Raw genomic sequence first — 15,880 nt, 5'->3', positions numbered from 1 at the left:
ATTCTGTGAAATTCTCTACAAGAGGGTACAAGAAAGAGAATGACAAAGAACATTATGACAGTATTTAATGATAAAGATGAAAGTGTCTCTCCTAAAAGACTTCACAGTACAACGACCTGCTCACTTGTTAGTTACTAACCCAAAGAGTACCAAAGACTTTGTGCGCTCTCTCTTTCTGAAATGATGAAATAGCAGAGTCAGACAAAAATAACTCATCTACTACAATATTAATGCACCTCTAAAGAGTGTATTAATTGCACTGTCAATTAATTAAGACTGTATTAATTGCACTGTCAATTAATTAAACTGTCATCTGATTTTTTTTTAATTTTTTTTCCTGCAATGGGTATCTGAAGATGATCCTCCATAACTTTAATCATATGTTTAAATCCACGTGTGCAAAATGTTTACCTACAGATGTAAATAGAAAGTGCAAGAAATACCAGCCAGTGCTCCTGTCTTTATGCCTTTGCTGTGAATATGCACCTATTTACATTGATTTGTATCCAGGTTTCCTCGTACAAGGAAAGATATGTTTCATGTCTTCAATCTTTTTTTTTTTCCTTAGACTATCTCCTGCCACAGAAAATAAACTGCGTCTTCATTACAGACGAGCTCTGAGAAATAATACTGACCCGTACAAAAGGGCTGTTTATTGTATTATTGGCCGTTGTGACATTACAGATAACCAGAGTGAAGTTGCTGATAAAACAGAAGACTATCTTTGGCTAAAAGTAAGTGTGGTGTTGGGGTTGTGTTGCTGTTTGTTGGTTTTTCTTTTTTTTTTTTTTTTTTTTTTTTTTAAGAACAGCTCTAAATGGTATTGCGTTTCTTCACGACTCTGCTAAATTCCCTGCTTCTAGGTTTGATGTTTTGCAGCAATATAATGCATGTGACTTGACCTTGCAGATAGTGAAGGGCTGGGAACCCGAGTCCCAGGGCTGCTCTGTTACCCTCTGCACTATCAGGTGTTAATTGGGGGACACTTGTCTTTGGAAGTGTCATGTTCTTCATTTGACACCGATCTTTGTCAGCTGTTTTTATAAGTAGTGTTAGCTTGCTACAGTGACGATCCTTTGAATTGTCCTTTCTGGATGGATTATGGCTGAAATTTTGGTGTCAGTTGGCAGAAGAGGACACTGTCAACGTCTCTGTAGTCCAGAGTCCTTACAGGTTTGGTGGGGGCATGATAGATACTGGTCAGTACCCATTTCTCTCCTTTATCAGAAAGAGGGAGTAGAATGATGTATTTGTTAAGACTGGGTAAAAAGTACTGCTTTTAATTATTGCTTAGTGAGTATTCAGGGTCCCACCATTGGAGTTTGATGGCATGGACAGATACAAAAGGACCCCGGGTTACATTTGCATGGATTTCTGTTGTTGCTATGTTAGAGATCTTTGCTTCCCAGCAATGGATGGACCTGATGTTGTGACTAGAAGTAGTTCTAGTCAGTTGGTCAACTCTTAGGAGGGGCTTCAGATGGAACGAATATCTTCTGAGTTCATCCCTTGAGCAAGGTGAAGTTGAAATATCTGTGCTTCTTTTTTTGAATGTGTTTTTTAGCTGAACCAAGTGTGTTTTGATGACAATGGCGCAAGTTCTCCACAAGACCGACTAACATTATCACAGTTCCAGAAGCAGCTGCTAGAAGACTATGGTAAGAAACCACAAAGAGATGTGTTACCTGGGGCTCTGCTTTTCTGCTTAGGGCACTTTCCAATTGTTATTACACAAACCCCAGACTCCACATAAAACCCTATAGTTCTCCACTAGTGACAGGCATCTTCAGGGTGTTCATGGATGGCCTCCTTCCCTAGAGTGATGGCAGACTTCAGTAAGACACGATGAATGAGTCCTGTGTGTTCCCAGCAATCCAGAGAGTGAATATTCTTCTGTGAATAACACTGCTGCTGTTTGTACTTTATCCATACTAAATTATGGATTGCTTTCTTTCACTATCAATATGCTAAGGTCTTTTAGCAAAACTTCCAACTTTTGGAATACAGAACAGAAAAGCAATCATTACCTAATGTAGGCATGTATTTCCAAGGCTTTTCTCTGTGTGCATCCGTTGTTCAGTGTTTTCCTTAAATTGCTATTTCAAGTAATTTTCTGGGGGCCCAAATCACAGTCCCTTCCACTTCAGAAAGTTTTAGGAACGTCCACAGCCCAAGAGAGTACCTGTTCCCGTAATCATCTTCCGGTCAATCAAAATTAGGTCACTTGGACTATCCAAAACATCACTCACACCCAGATAAAAATGTGTGGAAAAGAAATACAGTAAGCTACCATTGGTGTCACTGAGTAGGAAAATCTAGGTTTTTAACATTATTTGTACCACTTGGCACAAGTATGAATGAAGACAAAAAGTTGTGGTCTTTAGCAAATCTATTGCAGTCTATCAGAGTTGATGGTTCGTTGTCTGAAAAAAACAAAGGATCTTTTTTGATGAACTCTTTATTCTCTTTCACTTCCTGAATACATTTTTATGCTCTGGTCTTCTGTGGTATATTTGCAGTGGAACAGCTATAGATAAACCATTGATGTGTGATTAGGTATTCAGTTTTGTCTCATGTATTTATTTCTGTTGGCATTGAATAAGCAATAGTGATGCGTTGTGGCAGGAAGCATCCACTGTCAGTGATCTCTGATTGCAAAATCACTTTCACTTACGCTCTGTGTGTGTGTTGTGTTTTTTTTCAGGTGAATCACATTTTGCAGTGAACCAGCAGCCTTTCCTCTACTTCCAAGTATTGTTCTTGACAGCACAGTTTGAAGCTGCAATTGCTTTTCTCTTCCGGACAGAGCGCTTGCGTTGTCATGCTGTTCATGTTGCGTTGGTCCTGTTTGAGTTAAAATTGCTCCTGAAATCTTCTGGACAGAGTGCACAGCTATGTAAGTCCTGCACATTTACTTTACAACAAAAGAATATTTTCTGAGCCCTTAGAGTACCCTGTGGACACTGCAGGTCTATGTAATTGATCAAACAAGCAGCATTTATTAGAATGGTCTCCTAAAAGTTAACTGGTTTAGTTGCATTAGAGCTCTGGATCGTGTCTCTGACTAATTTGAGATGAAGATCAGAGCAACGTTTCCTGGCATTAGATTCTCTGATAGTGTTGTTTCTGACATTGCAGTAAGCCATGAAGCTGGTGACCCCCCTGGCATCAGGCGTCTAAATTTTGTGCGGCTTTTGATGCTTTATACCCGTAAGTTTGAATCAACAGATCCAAGGGAAGCTCTGCAGTATTTTTACTTCCTCAGGTAGGAGCTAATATATGTCTCGTAGATTTTTCTCCTAGTTGTTACTGCGTCCCAGATTCTTATCTGGGAAGTCCTCAGAAACAGGAGTACCTTCCTTCTTCCCTTTCTTTTGCAGGAATGAGAAGGACAGCCAAGGAGAGAGTATGTTCTTGCGTTGTGTTAGTGAACTAGTAATTGAAAGCAGAGAGGTACGTTTGGCCGTATTTTGCCTTCCTCACTTAAACTGAAATTCATTTCTTCACAGAGATCTTTATTAGGCAGGACAGTCTTAAACAGTGGTTTACTCTTTCTGCCTGATGCAGACCTAGATGACAGGAGTTCTTGCAATGACAAAATGTTTAAGATATTTAATCATGTCTTTTTGCCTGTTATTTATATACAAATAATTTTGATGTCAATCACTGTTTTTCATTATCCATGACTGCATCTTTGTACTTAGTAAATATGTTGTGAAACATGTGCAATTCATCTCTCTATTTTTGTTTCCTTTTTTTCTTACGTTACATCTGTGTGGATATAGTTTGACATGATTCTTGGAAAACTGGAAAACGATGGTAGTAGGAAGGTGAGTTAACAATTTATATTTTACATAAAAAGTACAAACTATGCATGATTTCCAAAGTAGTCATGAGGCTATCTTGATTTTCTTTATTTTCCACTAGCCAATTACTGTGTTTGAATACATACAAGTTCTCCAAGTGTGAGATCCTTTTACAGAATAATCTATGACCTGCCCTAACAGAAGGCAGGTCAGGAACCACAGGGCAGACTATGTCCCTATAGGCAGCTGATGTAACTAAAAGAAACAAATGGCATCAGGTAACTTCAGTGAGGTCAGAATTTCATCTTTACAGTAGGAAATGGAATTTAGTACACGTTAGTAAAAAGCAATTTGTAAAAATGGCTTGCTTGTAAGTGCGTGTGAGATTGTTCTGTTAACTGAGGTGTGCATGTGGAAACTATATGACATTATCCTCATTAACCTCAGCAGAGAAATATATTGCAGCTCATTAAAAATTCTTGTAATTAAGAGAGCAAGGGCTAGCAGACCACAGGCATAGTCACAACTGCTCTGTTCTCTCCATACAGATGAGGGTAAGTACTGGATCAAAGATCAGCCATTTTTAGTTGTGATGGATCTTATTCTGTAAAAGCAGTAATCTAAAAGTAAAAGGTAAGCTTACACGATCAGAAGATAAAGGAAGCGTAAAGGTTTCACCTGAAAAGAGGAGAGTGCGTGCAAATGATTAAAGCTTTAGATAATCAATGAAGTTTTTCTGTTCACTATGGCAACTTGGAAGCTTTCTGTGTAAAGCAGGCTCCAGAATTGTTTAAATCTTAATTTTAGGATTAGGGCTCATGCTGCAATCATTGCTACTGTCAAAAAAAAAAAAAAAAAAAGTTATTTCTGGCAGGTTTTTCTTTTAGACGTTTTTGTTCTGCCAGCTTAAAAGCAGTGAGATTGCACACCCAAGAGCAAGGTAACTTGGTAATCTTTACAAATATTTTTTTGTTTTACAGTTCTTTGTAAGATAGATAGTTTTTAGATTATACCATTAGTGGCGAATCCTTTTTTCTTGACTTTACTCAATTCCTTTTAAATGTAACTGTATTCTTGTGTTTATTTGGTGTAAAACCAGCAATCTTAGTTTTAAAATAAATTATTGTAGATAATACAGTCTTACTTTTACATCCTCAACTACAGTAAAGTCCTTTCCAGATACCCTTGACTCTTTCCCCTCTTTTATTCTACTTGTGTTTATTGTTTCTTTTAAAGTTCTTGTCACCCTTTCATTTATCCGTGTAAGATTTCACTTGCAACCTGTCATGCGAATATACACAAACAGCATCCCTGGAGACCCTGGCACGTTATATGCTGAAGTCTTTTGTGTTTTCTTCTCCTCTGTAATGTGTCATCAGCAATTAAAATAATTTAGAATTTGACCTGTTATCTGGGTCATTTTGAATGAATTAGAAACCGCAGATGTCTCAATGCTGACTCCATTTTGGAGAAAGTCTCTCTCACAAGAGCTCTTTCTAATTTTAACGTGTCCCTTTTGTGCGTTCCCATGGAAATGTACAGGCCATTCCAATCATAATCCAACATGTAAAATATTCATTGCCTTGACAAAATATTCAGGAGTTTTTAAGCATTCTGATTTCTCTTCTCTCCTTTTGTTTTTGTCTCACCTCATTAGCCTGGAGTGATAGACAAGTTCACAAGTGACACAAAACCCATTATTAACAAAGTGGCTTCTGCAGCAGAAAATAAAGGGCTGTTTGAAGAAGCTGCAAAACTCTATGACCTTGCAAAGGTAAATATCTTCTGTGTGCTGCCTTAAATATGTACCTGGTCCACGAATTTTTTTTTCCATACATTCTCCCTGTGATTAGGAGGTTAAATTTCATCTCTGGGATTGAATTGCCCTTATTCAAGCAGATTATTTCTGCTGCTGTTAAAGCAGAGCTGTTGGCTGCATGGAGAGGGGTTCCAGTGAGCAAACCCAGATGGATTGCACTCCAACCTATTCTGATTTAAGACATCCTGGTTCTTGATCTATGTAGTCTTTTTGAGAGATTGCCCCATGCATGATTTTATTCTGGCTAGTGAAGTTATTTACCTGGAGTGTGCTCTTCCAATTTTATAGATGTTGAATGGAAGTCTAAAATAGTTGGGCTTTGTAGTGAGTACTCTTGTTTCCTTTTGAAATATATTTGAAATGAAAGTGGATACAACCATAGCCACTGTTTTAGAGGAAAATTTGGGGAAAATACTTTTTCACATAAGCCAGCAGCATTATGTTGCTCATAGCTAATACGATCTTGACTCTTGTGGGAGGGAGGCCTCTCTGAGCTTGCACTAGGCACTGCTGCGTGAGACCTTTCTGCTTTTCCAATGAGATTAAAACACTAAGTCGCATCCTGCTCCTTTTATTTGTGTGTAACTTTAATACCAACAGAACCCTGACAAAGTTTTAGAACTGATGAACAAGCTCCTCAGTCCCGTCGTTCCCCAGATTGGCACTCCCCAGTCGAACAAAGAGCGGTTGAAGAACATGGCCCATTCCATTGCTGAGAGGTAAGACGAGGGGGCAGGACTGGGTGATGCACCTGGACCTGACCTGGGACTGTCAGTTCCGTGGGTATTAGTTGCTGACTTTGTTTCTGCTGGCTGGACTGTGGCATCCACAGCAGTGTATGCAGGAAGACACAGAAGAGGTCAGAATTTAGCCTGTCCTGCTCGCAATGGTTTGCAGTACTGAAACCAGAAACGAAATCTTCAGGGGCAGGTCAGGTAAATTTGGCAAGAAGCTTTATCTGTAGGTGACTCAGGAAAAGGGAATTGCAGGATTGCCAACTGAAGACAGGGTCTATTAAGGAGTAATAAATATAATGAATTGTATGTTTTAGATGATTTTTAAAGCAAAATGTCATAACATTTGCAGAATCATTGCACGCAATTCACTTCTTTGAAATAGTATTAAGAGAGTGCTACAAAACCAGTAATTCTGAGTTGTAACAGCAGAGTGGCGAGTTCAGTAGCTGCCTGAAAACTTTATTTCACTGCTGCTTTAATGAAAGCTAAAAAAGGAACATTTAAGCTGAGGTGGGTATATGACTAATGTAACCAGTGGACCTAATTTCCACAGCCTGTTACTTTGGGAAAGTGCCATATGGTGTTTAGAAAAGAGAGAGAAATGGAAGTGACCAAAAGGAATGTCACCTGCAGTGTCAGTGTGCTAATTAGGATATGTGTTTGAGAGACATCAGTGCTCAAGATTCGTTAGCAGCTGGAAGTTAGGAATAACCTGCTTCTGAAAGGTTGTAATTGCAAAATAGCTATTGGATTTTTTAAATAATTTTCTTTTGGTGCGTCTTGTCACAGTGACTGCCATGGACAATTCCTATATTCTACTAGAGCAAAATGTGGGTACCTGTGAGAAATGCCTTACTGCTTTTCTCAACCATTCTGGTGGGGAGAAAATAAAAATAAACGAAGCACGCTTGCCGGCACTTTGAAATTGGGAAGACAAATACAGAAATGTGTTGATTTCAGTCAGAGGCCTTTGCCTCTCTTCTTTTGACAAGTGGCATTTGCCAGTCACTCCTTCAGTCAGCTTTTCCTTCATTTAGTCAGGCTGCAGACTGAGTGAAAATTGGTGCCGTATTGACTTAGTGAGAAGACTCATTTAGTAGCAGACATTAAGGAGAATTAAAACTATGGCTTGAGTTTGAGCTTTGGCAAAGGCCATAATGGGCTTTGTTTTGCTGCTTGCTTTGATCTGTATGAAAGCACTAAATATTACAGTTCAATAATGCCACTTTACAGCTGCAAACCTTCATGATTGCAAAGCCAGAACGGTTCTGATTAGCTCATCTTCTTGCCAATTAAATGTAACACAGGGCTTTTCTTCATGTACCGTACTGCAGACAGTACTGTAGCTATGCAGCTTTCCTCCTGTGCATTCTTGCGATGTTTTTGGAACAGGGGAGACACCTGACAGAAGAGGCCAAGAGGCTCTCTGGCTTCCTCCTCTGCAGCAGCACAGTGCGTGGTGTGTACCGTGCACCTGACCACTCCTACTATTACCTTGAGGAAGGAGCTCCTTTCTGACCTCGTGCTGTTAGGAGTGAGAGCAGACGGCCCTCCAGTGCATTTCCTAGCAAGTATAGTTAGAGAGAGCATGCAGAAGCGTCTAATCCATTTTTAAGTCTTAACTTCTTGCCTGAAGCAGGCAGTTGTGCTGGAGAATTGTCTGCTGTAAAACAGCGTGTTAAACATGCTTGTACAGCTCTTGCCTTGTGGGTCTCTGGTTCCTATCACTGTTTTCCCCTTGAACATAGGAAGTGTAAACATTTAAAAGGAAGCAAATGCTGGATTTGATGGAAAACTAGAAGTGAACAAAAGTATTTTAGAAAAGCCACAACCTGTGAAAATTCTGCCTCCTGGTTAAGGAAAATTAAAGCTGTCCTTTGTTAGGTGCCTTCTGTCCTCGTGCTTGATGTCTCCGCTTCCAAGAATTGCAAGAGCACATTTATAAATGGTTGCCATTTTGCACAATAAAATTGTAAACCAATTTCTTTCAGGTACAAAGCTCAGGGGATAAGTGCAAAGAAATCCGTTGACTCCACGTTCTACCTTCTGCTAGACTTAATCACATTTTTTGATGAATATCACGCCGGTCACATTGACAGGGCCTTTGATGTAAGTTTCAAGAGTTCTGTTTGAAGCGCAGCCTTCCTAATGCCCTTGAAACCCCAGAATGTCTCAAATAACATCACTTAAAACAAAAAATTATATTTAATGAGTTAGAAGGCGCTGCAATGCTATAGGAATTTAAAAATGTGTTTCTTCCCTGTTTCTTGATAATCAGGAAGATCTTTCTGGAGCTATTTTGTAGACATTGAACAAAATATTCCTGCTCCTCAACAAAGTGAGGAGATAAACCAATACATAACAATGAAATGATTTATCTTGAATGGAATTGGGAGCATTTCATTAACATTTCAAAAACATACTTTATTAGTATATGGTACATAGAACATTGATTATCTGTCCTGATTCCTGCTTTTCTTTTTGAAGATTATTGAACGCCTAAAGCTTGTGCCTCTTAGCCAAGATTGCGTAGAAGAGAGAGTTGCTGCCTTCCGGAATTTCAGCGATGAAGTAAGTAACGTCTCTTGGGTTTAGCTTCCAAAAGCCTTTTGCTTTGTTAAAAGGATCTTAAAACCTTGTCATCTCATCATTCTTTAACGGGGAAATAGGATGGAATTATTTTGCATTCGTATAAGTAGACTCTTGGCTTGCAACTTTTTCTCCTTAGTACTGCTCTTTGGAGCACTAGAATTCCCTACCCAGAAATCCTGTCTCCATTTTGCAGAAGTCATCTGTAGATCTGAATCTCTCTGAACTTACTGAGTTTGATTCAAGAATTCAGAATGTTGAAAAATTTAGACTGTGCTGCTGACTTAGTTCTTCTGTGGTCTTAATGGTCACTGAGAATTTGTAGGGTCTTGTGTTTCCTTCTCTCCAAATTAGAGGAACTCATGTATTTGCGTATTAGCAGATGAAGCATATGAAGCATAATGGAAGGCTGTTATTGCTCTTGAACTGTTGTAACTGGTGGGTGACACTTCTTTTTTTAGACAGTGTTTGTGTGTATTCGGGTGCTTTGGAGTTTTTTGTATTCAGGCACTTTGGGTTTTATCTGGACTGTTGCTATCAAACATGAAGGTGCAACCATTATGCATGACTGTCTCAAAACTCTGGGTAACTTTTTTTGCCAGGTGGTGCAGTCACAGCAGGGGTAGCCATTAAATGTATGACTATTATATGAGTAAATATCAACCGTAGTTATCGTTGCTTGGTTTTCTGATGTCGTATAGCAAGGGTAATGATTCTGTCAATCTGCTCTTCATTGCAATATGTCTTCCCCCCCCTCTTTGTGTAGATCAGGCACAATTTATCTGAGGTCCTGCTTGCAACCATGAATATTTTATTCACCCAGTATAAGAGGATGAAAGGCACAAGCCCAGCCACTCCTGCCAGACCTCAGCGGGTAATGGAAGACAGAGATTCGGTAAGATTTTAATCCTCACTGTCTGACAAGTTTTGCTACTTCCTTGTCCCCCTGATTCCAAGGGATTGGGCTTCAAATAACTGTCAATCTCTAATGGTCTTCGCGTTTGACTTGCTTAGTTACTTAGTCTTGAGACTAGTCTCTCATAACTTCAGCTTTGTGTAAGGAAAGAATATTGCTCTAAATGGCATTGAGCTAATTACGCTATATATCCACCTCCTAGCAAGAGAAAACAAGTGTTCAGTTTGCTTCTTGGGGGATCTTAAATAGTTAACAGATGTGGACAGTGCAGTGTCTCCGCGATGGTTGGTGTTGCTGCCTTGACAACTGAGCTGTTGTTTTTCAAGAACCTGATTTCCACTTCTTTCATTTGAGTTAGTGCCCTGTTCGTGCAAAACTGATTTCTGGTGGAAAGGCCTTTCTTGACTCCTCTCCTTGGCTTGCTTCTGTAGTGACGTGGGCTGACATTTTCAAAGTGTCCTTGGGCAATACACCAAGATGCTCAAGTACATTCGCTTGGCGAATGGCTGTAGCGGTTTGCCAGTGTTGTTCTGCTGCCTCTGCAGCAGAGAGGGTAGCTTCCAGGTGCGGTGGTGCTTGGTCTGGCTGCCTGGTTTAAACGGCTGGCAACGGTGGGTTTGACTTCACTGCTAGAGTCGGTGCTGAAGCATTTCCCCCACCCACTGATAGGAGCCTACGCCTTCAGCAAGCCTCAAAATAGGTGCCACTTAAAGGGCACAGCCAGATTTGCAGGCACTCGCCTGTTAACATGCAGTGTTGAGCAGAAGGGTTCTCAGCTTAGCTGTCGTCATGTTTGGTCTTGTAGCTCTTGTTAAGTTAAAGCTGCCACAGGCACTTGAAAACCAAGGCCAAACCACTCATCCCGTTTTACAGGTTAGGAAATAAATATCAACTCCTTTTGAGAATGAAAACCAACTTGGGCCACAGCCAGCTTTATTCCAGGCTTTAGTCATCTGCAAAAGCGCCTTTGATCTGTAAATTGCAATATTGGTAAAAGTCTTAGTAGCATTTTTAAATTACATCAGAAAATGAAAGGCTCAAGTAATGATACAGCTTTTGTCTTTGGGGTACAGTCTCTGTGTGAGCTATGGGATCCTGCATCGAAACTACGCTTGTACTTTAGTTCGGCAACGTTGGAGAAGGATGCATGCTGCCTGGGCTTCTCCCACCTTAAATTCTGCACATGTGAAGAAGTCCCAGGCTAACGCAATCTGTTACCTGCTCTGTGTGTTCACAAGGTTGCTACTGAGCAAACAGCCTTAGCTCCTTGCTTTCCAAGTGAGCCGCTTATTTTGGTTTTGTGATTTCAGTCCTGTGCCTTATGTAGAAGCATTTACCATCTCCATAGGGGTGTAATGCTGTCAGGTGTCATCGCAGTATGAATACCACGACTGTGGCCTACCAAAGCTTGTTGGGCTGATTGGTGATGGGATCAGCAGCTTTGCTGGCAGGAGTTTGTGTAGAAGGAAGCCACCATGACATCGTATCATATCAACAGCGTGCCTGTTACCAGCATGCTCAGTGTGAGGGTGCTTCATAAATGTGCTCTGGGCTCTCCTGCTGTTACAGTTGTGGAGAACAGCTGATGATGTACCTTGCAAAAAACCCTTGAAAGTTTTCTTTTTTTCAGGCTTGAAGTTTTGTTAATCAAGCTTCTGGCCTTGAGGTGGGATCTCGTGGCAGCAGAGTAGCAGTGGTGTTGGAGACACAGGGTTTCTGAGTCATGGATCTCTGGCTGCTGTGTGCAATAAAAGCTGTGCTTAACCGTCTGAGGGGACAACTGCCTGCTGTCTCTGCAGTCAGGGAGGTGATAAGAGAATAGCTATGTGACTGTAATGTCGGAAGGGAGCATAAATCTGCTAATGTAGGATTAGCTAGAGAGAAAAATTCCACAGTCCTGTAGCTCCCGGCTGCCTAAAGATTTGCATGCGCAGAAAAATACAAGGCACGGAGACATGGAAGGTAGGGTAAGAATAGCTTTAGCCTGTGTTCCCCTTTTTTCTTACCCTGAAGAATTTCCTCCAAGACTGCGGGAGCAGGGAATCTAGATCGCTTTGGTTTCCCTGTCTGGAAAGGAACTCGGGGGATTTTAGTGGTGGGAAGAAATGAGGGCATTTCAAATGTGAGAAGAGAGGTGTTTCTTCAGCAAAATCTCCCTGTTCACCTGAACAGAGATGGCTGATATGAGCTTCTGCAGGCTGTGCTCGGCAAGAATTTTTCTTTTGAACTTCCCTGGGAGAAAGGCGGCTTTTCCTTTTACCACAAGGAAGCAAATTTTAGGGGATATCAGGCTCTTCCAGAAGCTTTAACAATCTCAGCGCATTGCCCAGTAGACAGTGCAAGCAAAAAATGACCTTTCCTTGAATAGGTCTTTGAAATCCCTGGGTTTTCTCTAGATCCATCAGAGCAGACTGATTCAAATCCCTCTGTTCATCAGAAGAATTTGAAAACATGAGATAGTAGCTGTTTGTAAGTCTGAGGCTTATTCCCCGTAGCACGGAACGGAGTCCCCCAGAGTAGGAACACACGGCTCTTGAATTTGCCCTCTGGTGCCAAGCACTGGTCTGCTGACTGCCCTAAGTGGGATCCTGCTGTCATGAGTAGGAGTAGAGGGGCTTTGGCAGGAACAGTGTGGTCCCAGCAGCAGGGGCAGGGTGGAGAGGAATAGTACCTCTGCAGCCCCCTGAACCCCATAATGCTCTCTGCTAGAACATCTTCTGTCCCACTTCAGAGATGAAATAGGCTTTATTTAGAAATTATCAGGTTTGGAGACAGAGCTGGCAGTTTATGCATTTTGTTTATTTCAGAATTAAATTACCTAAGCTGTGTTTTGAGTCTTTTTTTTTTTTTTTTTTTTAATGTATATACATTAATTAGTTTTGGGAATGAGGGAGCAAAGTCCTGTCCCACTTGGCCTGATCCATTTTGTCAGATTTCAGGCAGAGATTGCAGCGAGCCTGGACTGCAGTGCTGGAAACCATGGCTGCAGTGACAGCCGTGACCCAGATGCCGTGAGTGCATGACAGCAATGTCATATGCTTCCCACCCCGATCCGGGGTGGCGAACTCTCTGGAGCAGCCCAAGGGCATTTTCTCGGTGGCAAAATTAGGTCATGAAAGGAATGGAATTCTTTTTTTTTTTTTTTTTTTTTTTATTTGTGGTCTTATTTTAAATCGAAAGTGACTCTAACATTCATTAAGTAATTACAGCCAATAGAACATCTAGACCTCCAGGCCGCTCTTAACCTCTGCAAACCTCTGTTTGTTCTCCATGAAGTATTGCAACTTATCATGTTGTTTTGATTTTTAAAAATAGACCAGCTGTGGTATCATTGCTACAGAAGAGGTAAAGGGAACAATAACTCGCACTGCTCCTAAGCCTTTCTTAGTCACGGTGAGAGTTTTTGCCTCTTAATATTTTAATTCCAAAGAGTCAGACACCTTGACGTGCTTTTTTTTCATCTGCCACCTGTTTTGACCTCCACTGAAAAGTAGCAGGTCAGACATAATTACACGACCTCGCTGGGTAACAGACTTGGAAGCAGACTAGAAGAAGTGTTGACTGTGACTGGAACTGAACAAGTAATTTTCAGGCCATCTTGTTAAGTAGCCAATGCTTTGGTGGTAACTTACAGCTAGGGAAACTGTCCCGAGAGCTTTTAGCAACTGGGTCAGTCTCAGTTCTGCCTCTTACGCCAGAGTCCCGCTGATGTGCTGCGCTGCCTTCTGGCGTTCCTCAGCTGCGGCGCTTAAGGAAGGGAGGCGTGCCTCCTGCTGCATCCTTGACTGTGCCGCTTGTAGCTCCAGGTATTCATCCGTCCTCGGCCAGACAGGAAAACAGCGCAAGGTGGGAACTCTGCTCTGTATTTCAGCCAGGCCACTGGGCTTTGTAGACAGTCACGGCTTTCCTTCAGACAGGATAATGGAAACAGAAAATTAAGTGGCTGTGATCTCAATGCTAAAGAAAACTTACTTTCCTGCCCCATGTGTAAAGTTGAAGGTTTTTTGCACAGCTGAAGCAGTAGCATTTAGACAGCGTCTTGAAACAAAGAGATGAGCATCCCAGCTTTTCCATTATTGGCTTCCAAAGCTCCTCTGTTGCCACTGAATAACTGACTGGTTTAACATCACCCTGAAAAGGGGTAGAATTGCCCAGATGGGCACCAGGGATGGTGTTTATAACTGTTCCCAGCCATGTAATGGGCTTCAGTCACTTCTCAGTTTGTAAGTTCCTGCTGTCAGATTTACCATCCACGTGCCCACAGCAACCAAAGCTGCTTCAGCTTTCCCTGCGGTCAGTAGATTAAAGGCAGATTTGAACAGTGGGATCTTCTAGTACAGTAATTTAGAGATGCTTAATATTTAAGAAGAAAACACTGTGAGCAATCAAAACAATCAGTCTGCACAGTTTTCCGTAAAGATTTGAGCTTTCTGTGTTCTCCTGACCTCTACCAGTTATCAGAATTATTTTCCTTTTAATTTACTGATGGTTTTAACAAATGAAACAAATTATTCCTGAATTCCTTCAGCTGTTACGTAGCCTTCTCGTGCACAAGAAGGGGTTTGGTTACTTTCGGCAAAGGTCTCTGAATGTACTTGATACACCTGCTTTCGTTGTGTTACGGAAAGAAGAGCCTTTAAGGATGTCGGTATGTTGTAGGTGATGCTGGAGACCTCCAGGTGCGTGTGGCACCACTGGTTTGTTTCTAGTGCTTCTACTTTGAGAACGTTAATGCTGCATTTCAGCAGGATCAACTTTATATTTTGCAAGGTGGGAAAGAAAGCCCACTTCATGCAGAAATTACAAGATTGCTGCAGTACAGCAACACTCCACATTGTTGAAAATGTTCTTTCTTGGGTAATTTTAAATAAATGGGTTTGGTTTTTTTAACCAAAAGAGTAACTTGACGTGCCTTTAATGGTTGGAAAAGGAAATAATTGGATTTCCTTCCAAATGCGGAGATACATTATCCAGAGAGCAGCTCTGAGAAATAAAGATTACATTAACTTGTTTGAAAAGGCAAGTGTTTAACTCATGTCTAACTCAGCTTTCATTGTGAGTTTTTTTCATACTAAAGTAACTGTGCTTTATTTTTCTGTTTTTTCAGCAACTTCGATCTCAAGCTCGTGCACTGATAACATTTGCTGGAATGATCCCTTACAGAACATCGGGAGACACAAACGCCAGACTGGTGCAAATGGAGGTCCTTATGAATTAGCAGAGAAGCTTTTGCTTAGGGTTGCAGCAACCTGTGCCTGTCTTTAGTACGTTCAGAGGGTGGGACCAGTATCGTTTTGTATTCTGTATTTTTGTTGATGGAAATAAATTTCTTTGATTTCTATTTGTTTTTGACATTTTCATTTTCACTGATTTTTGTGTTTTTATGTTTTTATTCATTTTATTTTAAATTGGTTTATATTTAGAAAATTATTCTTAATTCGTTGATGGGCTATGCAGAGAAAGAAGTCGTAGATCTGCAGTAGGGAGGTGAACAAGCAATTTTATAGCAGAAGAGGAAGTGAGAAGAAAACTTTGATTTAATGCTTGCTGAACATACAGCTTGGAAATTTTAGGGCTTTTTGGTTTTTGAATGCATGTTAAATGTTGAAAATCTGTTTATGATACACCACACACGTGGCACACTGCTGTCAGTCCATAACGTTGTCTTGTGTGGCGTATGTGTTTATGCGGTGCAAATGAGCTCCGTGTGTGGCAGAGACTCCTTTACACTTAACGAAGTTTAAACTCTTGGGTCGGTGTCTCAGATGTACGTGGCTCTGCAAATCCTGGAGCTCCGCTGAAGCTTTTGCAGGAGAAGCTGGGATTGGAAACAGGTATATTTTGGTAGGAGAGATTTTTGTCATCAACACATGAGTTTTTAGCCAGTTGCATTCAAAATGATCCCATATCAAGTTCGCCAGAAGAAGTAAGGAAGCTGACGAGGGAAGTCGAAGTGCGGGTGCGTTCAGCATGGGTGGATGTTACTGTTGGTTTGGCAGGAAACCTGAGTCCC

The 15,880-nt window shown here is 41.0% G+C and overlaps 1 protein-coding gene across 2 annotated transcripts in view; it reads left to right on the top strand.

Moving 5' to 3' along the window:
- The window catches only part of NUP93 (nucleoporin 93), a 78,553-nt gene extending 63,444 nt beyond the window's left edge, over positions 1 to 15,109 (top strand). For both annotated transcript variants that reach the window (XM_082320502.1, XM_082320503.1), the window contains 12 exons: positions 569 to 734; positions 1,565 to 1,658; positions 2,705 to 2,896; positions 3,139 to 3,265; positions 3,381 to 3,453; positions 3,786 to 3,830; positions 5,464 to 5,580; positions 6,226 to 6,344; positions 8,354 to 8,471; positions 8,850 to 8,933; positions 9,718 to 9,846; positions 14,975 to 15,109. In XM_082320502.1, coding sequence (XP_082176628.1) covers positions 569 to 734; positions 1,565 to 1,658; positions 2,705 to 2,896; positions 3,139 to 3,265; positions 3,381 to 3,453; positions 3,786 to 3,830; positions 5,464 to 5,580; positions 6,226 to 6,344; positions 8,354 to 8,471; positions 8,850 to 8,933; positions 9,718 to 9,846; positions 14,975 to 15,085 — 1,375 coding nt within the window. In that variant the 3' untranslated portion in view covers positions 15,086 to 15,109. The remainder of the gene's footprint in view (positions 1 to 568; positions 735 to 1,564; positions 1,659 to 2,704; positions 2,897 to 3,138; positions 3,266 to 3,380; positions 3,454 to 3,785; positions 3,831 to 5,463; positions 5,581 to 6,225; positions 6,345 to 8,353; positions 8,472 to 8,849; positions 8,934 to 9,717; positions 9,847 to 14,974) is intronic.
- Positions 15,110 to 15,880: the final 771 nt, after the last annotated feature.

Source organism: Platalea leucorodia, assembly GCF_965183815.1.
Source record: "Platalea leucorodia genome assembly, chromosome: 8".
Classification (NCBI taxonomy): domain Eukaryota; kingdom Metazoa; phylum Chordata; class Aves; order Pelecaniformes; family Threskiornithidae; genus Platalea; species Platalea leucorodia.
The sequence above is the reverse complement of the archived record's forward strand: the minus strand, read 5'-3'. Positions and strand labels throughout refer to the sequence as shown.